Raw genomic sequence first — 8,741 nt, forward strand, 5'->3', positions numbered from 1 at the left:
GAGACGCCAAACATTCAACCCGAAAATAGTCATATAACCATTGCAATAACTCCGAAGCTATTCAGTTAAAGTAAAAAAAAAAAACTGCATAGTGCTGCTTTAAATGTTGTTTCAATGCTTTTTTCATAGTTGAAACAACAAAGGACATTATTTCAACCACATTTCAGTGTTGAAGGTCAGTCATGTGCTGACATGCAAATAGATAAATAATCAATCTGTTTAAATGTTATATGTAACGTTTTTAAGCTATAATAGTGAATATGAATATTAAGTATTAGAGAGGATAAAAGAGAAAGAGAAATAGTCTTAATCTTCTTAATCTAGCCTACAAAACACTGAATTATTCAGGCACCCAGAATACCCATTTTTTAGATCCAAATCTTGGACGAGCACAGCTTCTTTTTGTTGTCATTAAAAGCTGTAGATCTTACATCGCAGAGATTTATGACCATGACTCATCCCTTTCAAGGATTCAAGGTTATCTGATGGCACTGGACAAGGTGACTTCAATATTTTCTGCTGGTGATGTTGTGTGATTTTTCTCAGTCCATCTTGTGCGGTCAGAACTTACATGGGCAAGAACTATGAATGAGACAGGTTTGCTCTATCACCATGACAACAAAGGAAAGATCCATAAGCAAACTCTTAAAGGAGCATTTCACCCATTTCAACCCATTTATTGAAAGTGGATCATATATGTAGTCGAAATGTAAAAGAATTTTTGAATTTGGTGCCCTCTTGATCGATAAATAAGGGAATAAACCATGACCATTCAAAAATATGACTGGGTTTCTATAAGATACAAAGCTTAATGCAAATGGGTGAAGTGTCCCTTTAATTCAACATCAGCCTTGGTTGGTCAAATTGAGAAAAAAAACAAACAATATTTTCATAGAGATATTGAAAGAGATGGCACTGGAAATGCAATGCTTATGTGTAATGTAACAGTATCCATATAATACCTAATGCCCTGTTTAGGTAAATTATAAAACTGCACAAGTTTGCACTTTTTTATAGGCGGCAGGCCTATAATAAAGTAAGCAGCAATACAATGATGATATGTTCAAATCTGCAATGTGAGACTTCCATTCTAAAAGTTTTAAATATCCCACAGGCAATTAAAAAAATCAGCATGTCACTTACCATGTTCAAGTCCTTTAGCAGCAGACTACTGGCAGAAATTGGTTATCACAGATTTTGAGACTTGGAAATTTAAAATTTGAGAATCCAGCACACAAAATCAGCCATATGTGTACATCTGGAGAAACAAACAAATAAATAACCAAACAAGTGACAAACCATTACTGGGCAAGAAATGCAAGCATTTCTTTGAGAGGTCAATGGTGTTTTTGTTTTTTCATGTTTTCTATCGACGAGACACTTTCAAATGATCGGTCTGGCAGTCAAAGTGATTGACATTTTGACATCCAATTAAGTTGACTGAAATCACAGTGCTTTGGTTAAAACTGATGCAAGCACGAATGATCACTATTGTTAACAGTTTTTACATAAGAGAAGCACTAACGAGTGAAACAATGGGCCTGAGTGTATTCTACCATGCAGCTGCAGCCTCTCTTTAGATGCCTCAGGACGCTTGTATGCCCATGTGAGCGAGACCTCCAGACCATCACTTGCGGGAGGAGGGGGTCACAAGAAGGGGCATTCAAAAAAATTCCACAAAGAAAACGACCCCTCAGAGTTCAATATACTTCATTAGCTCATATAGCGTAATCTATATCATCTCCACTCTACCGTGTCAGCCTTGCTTTGTCAAGGAAACCCCCAGATAAGATATGTGGATGCGTCGCTGTCCCCCGCCCTTCAGAATGGATTCGTCCAGTTCCCATCACCAGAGCGAATCGATAGTTAAAGAAGCCTGAATATTGCAGCTCTATTTCGGCACCGACAGAACGTGACATCACGAGTCTACAGGTAATGGCATCTGTTTTTTAGTCCTCAGACTTAAGTAAAGGTGATGAGTAGTCTTCCTAATTGATACAATGATGCTAAGCTGTATTATATAACTGGCATGACGTTATGTTTTGAGTGCACGCTATAATTTGACGCTTGAAATGGGAAAAGATTAAGGCTTGTGTTTATTTTCTTACACTTCTGTTGCATTTTTTAGAAAACAGTGATTTATTTGAGTTTTCCGCCTCATTAACTAGCTGAGTCATAATTGGCATCACCTGGAAATTCATGCTAACATTGCTTTACTATTCAATCAATTATGTAAACTTGGATATCTAAAAATTTTTTTGTAAAGTTCATATTTTAAAGTGGTATTAACGTAATTGCTCTCGTGCTCTGTCACAGTGGGGAAAACAATGGAGGAGCAGAAGCTGAAAGATCCTATTAATAAAGTGGCTTTGATCAAAGGTAAAAACACTTTATTGCTATTGAGTTTTTAATTGTTATTTGCTGAAGAATTCAGAACCAAAATATAGTGCTGTACTGTCCCTTTAAGTATTCATTTTGAGGATATTAAACCTTGTTTTTGTATAAAGTATATTTGGGTATAAAGTTTTATTGAGTTACTTGTGAGCAATTCTTTTATTTAATTCTTTGATGTATTTTTGTAAAACATATTTCATTCATTAATTAAAAAATAATGGATTTTTATTAAGTTTAAGATGGAAAAATGACAGACCGCGAGGAATAAAATGTATGTTTAGTTTCAGTGAAATTTCTGTAAACTATGCCTTTTATACATCTGTTACTACATACCTCAGAACTGCTCATCAGCAGTTTGAGCGTAATGAATAAAACCTTTTGTTCAGAACAAGCGATTTTACAAAAATCATTTTATTATACCCAAATGTAATCATGCATGGCAGTGTTTTGTTATCATTAGCTGCAATGGGACAGTTTCCAGCCTCTGCTAATACTTTCTGCTTATACTAGTGTTTTCAGAAGATATTTTTTAGTCTGTCTGATTGTGTCTTCCTTTTCCACACACTCACAAATAAATTAGGCCAAAGCATTTCAATGTGCCCTGGTACTCTGCTGAGAGATTGAGTTTTTGATGCAGAATGGCATCCATAAACATTACCCTCCGCAGAACCTCATGAAACGTTAATGTCTTCGTCCTCTCCACTCTAGCAGCCTGCACAGGATTTCAGTATATTTTAGCTTAGTCATCCAAGGCATGTGAAGTACAATTTCTGGAATTATGCGTCTCTGATTGCAATGATATGTCCTTGATATGCCCATTTATGGTATATACACCCTTGAGTTTTTAAGATGAGGTCATATTTTTCTGGAGCATTTGATAAGATGGCCTGGTTTCCAGCAAGAGGAGCAGGTTTGTTTCTAAGTTTAGGCAAACTAAATTGCAGTCAGTAAACGTAACATTTGCAGAGCAACGGATCTTTATTTAAAGGTTAAAAATCTTCATGAATGTTTTCTCAAAAACTTTTCTGATTTATAATGAAATGGCATTGTATACCATTAGAACCTTTCAAACTTTTACTCAAATGGCAGCTTTATTGAAACCCCATCCATCCTTTTTGCAGATCCCAGTTTAAACCCTACTGATGATATTATGTTTTTAGGATGGATCTATTCTTAAAGTTATTAATTCATGGAATAGACCCATTTTCTGACCTCCAGGGAAATTACCATGTGATTCATTCTGATTTAATTAACCTTTGGTGACAGGGTTTGCACTTCGTCAGAGGGCAGAAGAATCTGGCGAAGTCGAAATGCATCTCATTGATGCTGATACAGAGATAAAGACCCAGATCACCCATTAACTGTTGATGAAAGAGTGATTCTCTGACAGCAGAGTACCATAATAGTGTCTAATTATGATATTTAATAGTTCCCATTAGATAATGTAATCATTTATCCAGATGAGCTGAGCAGGAGCACTGTGGAGGCCAGTGAGTCTGAGAAGGTCATCCAGCGCCTCAACCAGGAACTGCAGGATGCCAATGAACAGGCCAACTCGAGCAAACACAAGTGTGTCGAACTCCAAGGTAAGCTCACACAGATTACTCTCTAATGTCTGTTTTATTAGGATATGAGAGACCAAACCGATCCTAAAACAGCACTGAACTTTGCCTCACTACTCATATTTTTATTTATGTAAAATACATGATTAAATATTAAATTACACATGATGATGATTATTAGTATTTGTATATTTGAGTAAGCCTGTGAACATTTGAAATGATTTGTTATGACAGTCATGCTCAATAGGTCCCCCTGATGGCTTGTGCTGTGTATTACAGGTCTTTTGGAGGAGGAGAAAAAAGCCAATAAGCAGCAGGCAGAGGAGTCAGCAAAACAGATAAAGGTCTTGCAGAGTAAGTGTGTATGTCTTAAGTTTTTATTACTCAACAATATACTATACCAAATGGTCTATATGTGTATTCAGCTCAGCTCCAGAAACTGCAGGATGACATGGAGAATCTCAGGGATCAGAAGGACAGCGTGGTCTTCAGCATGAGACAGGAAGTGCACACAGCTCAGGAGGAAGTGCAGGTGTTGCGCCGCACTATGGAGAAAACGGCAGCCGAGCGAGAACATGAGGTCAGCGCGCTGAAGGGGAACTTGGCGACACTAACTTCTGAGCTGGAGAAATGGCAGTTGGCTGCAAACAAGTACGAGCGTGAGCTTGACAGTGTACAGGCCAGTCAACAACAGCAGAACCAGCAGAGAGACAGAGCTGCCAAACAGCAAGGTACCCACAACCCAACACGCCTCTCCCCTCACAGATGATTGGGCCAACCTATAGAATTTTAAACCAGCTTCGTTTAATTGCTAAAAATCATGGAATTATGTGAGAACGTCAACACTTCTCATCCATGTGTTTTTCTAAACCAAAATAATACATAAATAAATGACTGTACCTCTTAAAAAATCGTACGATAAATCGTATGACATCAAATTAGCATGAACAAATCTGATTTCTGAATCTGATAATGTTATAATAATAGTAATAAAAATTCTGTTAACATTATTATGCATTGGTTAAAGTGTTCATTTTAAAAGGTTATACCTTGACAAATAAATTATACATTAAATATACATAAATTATGCTTCGCCAGGCTAAATTCCTGTATTTGGCCCCCAATTAAATTAAGGCTTTTTTTGCACATTTATTATCTATTAGAGGAATTTGTCCTCCTTTCAGGGAAACCTGATGAATGAGGAAAATAATGTGTTTGTAGAAGTTACAAATCAAGCCCCTAGGTCCATCAAACAATAGTCACGGCAGTGTTTGCACAGTAATTCGACAGATATTCTAAAGATGACTCGCGTTTCTCACATCACTTCCACCGTTTTGTGTGTGTGCTATATCTGTGATTTGTGTGCATGTCTTTGGGTACGTTTTTAATCGCGTGTGTGTGATACAGCGAGCGAGCTGGAGCGGCTGCAGAAGGACTGTGAGAGCCTGAGGAAGGAGTGTGTGTCTCTGAGGTCAGAGAGAGAGCAGCTGGCTGATAAACAGCAGAAAGAGAAGATCAGCCTGCAGAGTGAGAGCAACACCCTGCGCTCAGAGAAAGAACAGCTAATGAAGAAACAACAGCAGCTGGAGAAAGAGCTGGACAGGTCTGTATTAAGCGGTGTCAGCTACGGCTAAACGTGAAGTTGCCGTTGCCTTTGCCATGCCACCAAATGCAATTGAAGTACCAAATGTAATTGCAAATTATTTGATCATTTTAAAGTGAAAAAAGCTGCCATATTAACAGTATATTGTATAATATAATAATATATAAATACATTTTTTTGACGGTATATTTTGTAATTTTGCAGCTTTAATTTAGTTTTCTGTCCCCGTTGATAAATGGACATACTGTACCTGATGGATATCCAAATGAATCCATATAGTATTGAACCGAATCAGAATCAACTGAAATCTAAACTCGAAATTTAATCGAATCGTTATATCTTTTTCAATACCCAGCCTTGCACTTCATTTTTAAATTGGAAAAATATCCTTTTGCAGACTTGTGATGTAATGATGTAATCGATCTGCAATCTGAACCTGCATTCTGCCTCAGCTCCAAGAAACAGACCACAAGTCTGAGCAACACGGTCAAGACCCTGGAGAAGACGCAGGCGGACATGGAGAAACGGCTGAGCGTCCTGCAGGAGGAACACCAGAGAGACACTATCCAGCTGGAGCAAGGCAATAGCAGGATCAAAGAACTGCAGAAAGAGGTTATTCCCACCATAGTTGAGAATGAAAGTAGAACTGCCTGAGACTCATTAGCAGGCATGTCACAAAAGAGCTCTGCACCTAAAAAAAGCCCTGGCCCCTGGATACACAGTGTGTGTGCGAGTGTGCGTGTGTTGTTGACTAGGCTCATTGCTCCTTATGAAAGGTTTCTACTCTTTCTCTTTTTCTTTCTCAGTATGAGGAGATCCAGTCAGAGCTGTCAGGCCTCAGGGAGAAGTATGAGAATGTAGAGGAGGAGAAAGGCTCCATCAGTCTAGAGCTGCAGCAGAGCCAAGAGCGCCTGAGGCTTCTGCAGGACAAAGACAAGCATGTGAGTTTTCAATCCATGTAACACTTATGTTCAACAACAGGGGCACTGACAATAGGGACAGTTCAAGAGGAAAGAGCGTTGTTTGTGCTTGAAATCCGAGATGAAAAATATATCACCGTTTGTTTGACAATAAACTTCCACATTTGTTTCAACATTTTGTATAGCCTAAAGATGAAGTGTGTAATTTCTGTGGCCAATAACAACACCAAACGTAGTTGCAGACTGTTTCCAGTAAGGTTTCTACCCGGGGTCCAAAACTGACACTCGCTATAAAAAGAGTAAATAAAATGTTGCAATATGCAGTTTTCACCTCAAAATTCCATGTGATTACATGAAATACATGCTAAATATTTCTCGAACGTGCCACCAAAACAAAAATGAGGAAGCAAGTGTCTTAATATTTTTGTGACAGTTTCATGTATGAATCAAATATTCACTTAAGAACAAAATTCTTTTAATTTTTTAATTATTAAATTATTTGTATAAAATAATATAAAAAATAAAATAATAAAATATAATATAAAATATAAAAATATATAATAAATAAAAAATATAATATAAAAAAAAAATATATATATATTTATATATAAAATTTCAAATAATTCCAAATTTCCAGGCTGATAAACCACTGTGAGATGGCAAAGGCTTGCTGCATCAACCCACGCCATTGACAGACGGGGGGGGGGTACTGCCTCACACTTGCAGCATCGGTTAAACCAAAAGTTGATGTGTCGCATTTAAACAGACTGTGGCATTTTAGAATTACACGCTTCACCTTTTGATTTCCTTTTTTTTTTGATGATGATGATGATGATAGTAAAATTTACCAGTCCAATAATAGCGCACATAAGCATAAGACAGTCCTTCAGTAATATCCCTCCCTTCCCTCCTTTAGCTGTCTTTATTGCAGCCCATCCTAGCCGTAGCCATCGGCCTTGTCCTGGCTTTGCTGTATTGGTGCTTGGGCCCATTGTGGTAGAAAGGTACACAGTGCTCCTGTCCCGTCTCATTCCTCTGCTTAAGCATCCATCATCCTCAGGGCTATGCATGACCACTAAACAGTTCTCTGCTTAAGCTACAAAATGCTGTCCGGTCGTTTGCAAAATGCTTCCGTTTCCCTACTACAGGTCCGCTTTGTATTATAAGACGCACACTAACAAGTGTTTCTGACGAACTCCATTTTGTAGGGTGTAGTTTTCCAGCGTAGCTCTGAGGCATCCCGGCTCTCTTTGTCCTCCACCGTGTGTATTTTGCTGTCCTTGTCTGCGTGCCGTCCTTGTGGCTTTTGTGTCCCCTTCTCGGCTCATGTGCATCCTTGATCGTAAACGTGTTCTGATTGGTGATGAGGTGCTACAGATGATGTCATCTCTTGTCATGTTTGTTTTCGCAGGGAAAATGGATCAGGTGGATGCCTGTTGCCGCTGTAACCATTGCTGTGACGGGGTATTTGCTTTCAAAGACCTCAAAATGAACAACGTGATGAACCAGTAACAAGCGCACACACCGTGACATGCATACCTAGTCAATCTTTCTCAGACGTGTTAACATTTGTGTCCTTTTAGTCTGTGTGGTGTTAGTTGGAGTAAAAAGTGTTTAAACGCAACTTTCTACTCGCATACCGACGGCCTTAGAGTAATTTCATCACAACATTCCCTCAGTTGCACCATACATGTATATTTTAAATTGGACGTTGTGTATGCATAGCATTTGAAGTATCTGGCTAATAACAGGTATTTTATTGAACACTGTTGCTTTGCCCAACAAACACTTAGAGATTTGCCTTAAATAACATACAGTAGCATCAAATAAACAAACGTTTATACCTTCCATTAAAAGTGATTGAGAATTTTGCAAATCCCACTCTAATAACACATTCGAGACATGATGCATCCATTTAAGTTTTAATACATTCTGTGGGTTAAAGGCCTAAATCCGCCATGTAATGTGTATGTGTCCTTGCACCTTATACAAAGCCATTAGTAATTAGTCTATGCACTGTACTTTGTGATAAGGATTTGACGTATTCTTATTAATGATGATGATGATGAAAATAATCGCTGTTCACTTAGAACATTAGAGAGCTATTTTGTCCTAAAGATACTTATAATATAGTGTTTATGATTTATGTATATTATTACTTGTACAAAGATTTAAGGAAAATCTACCTGATCTAACAAACATGCAATTCCAATAAATAAGTGTAGTTCAGCCATGTTAAGTCCCTGTTTTTTTGTTTTGTTT

The 8,741-nt window shown here is 37.8% G+C and overlaps 1 protein-coding gene across 2 annotated transcripts; it reads left to right on the forward strand.

Moving 5' to 3' along the window:
- The first annotated feature begins 1,794 nt into the window (after positions 1-1,794).
- Positions 1,795-8,712, forward strand: slmapb (sarcolemma associated protein b). 2 transcript variants are annotated; one of them, XM_039652644.2, is made up of 10 exons: positions 1,796-1,932; positions 2,317-2,379; positions 3,855-3,980; positions 4,236-4,310; positions 4,382-4,687; positions 5,364-5,559; positions 6,012-6,171; positions 6,366-6,500; positions 7,396-7,483; positions 7,891-8,712. In XM_039652644.2, the coding sequence occupies exons 2-9, from the start codon at positions 2,328-2,330 to the stop codon at positions 7,477-7,479; spliced, it is 1,134 nt and encodes a 377-aa protein (XP_039508578.2). In that variant the 5' UTR covers positions 1,796-1,932; positions 2,317-2,327; the 3' UTR covers positions 7,480-7,483; positions 7,891-8,712. The 2 variants fall into 2 exon arrangements, with proteins under 2 accessions (XP_039508579.2, XP_039508578.2); XM_039652645.2 differs by lacking the exon at positions 7,396-7,483 and having other exon boundaries at positions 1,795-1,932.
- Positions 8,713-8,741: the final 29 nt, after the last annotated feature.

Source organism: Pimephales promelas, chromosome 20 (assembly GCF_988280905.1).
Source record: "Pimephales promelas chromosome 20, fPimPro1.hap1.1, whole genome shotgun sequence".
Classification (NCBI taxonomy): Eukaryota; Metazoa; Chordata; class Actinopteri; order Cypriniformes; family Leuciscidae; genus Pimephales; species Pimephales promelas.

Bases quoted from the DNA above. Each gene is read 5' to 3' on its own strand.
- slmapb (XM_039652644.2), top strand. From the start codon at position 2,328: ATGGAGGAGCAGAAGCTGAAAGATCCTATTAATAAAGTGGCTTTGATC. The intron at 4,311-4,381 runs GTAAGTGTGTAT...ATGTGTATTCAG, and splicing joins ACAGATAAAGGTCTTGCAGA to CTCAGCTCCAGAAACTGCAG. The intron at 4,688-5,363 runs GTACCCACAACC...TGTGTGATACAG, and splicing joins CAGAGCTGCCAAACAGCAAG to CGAGCGAGCTGGAGCGGCTG.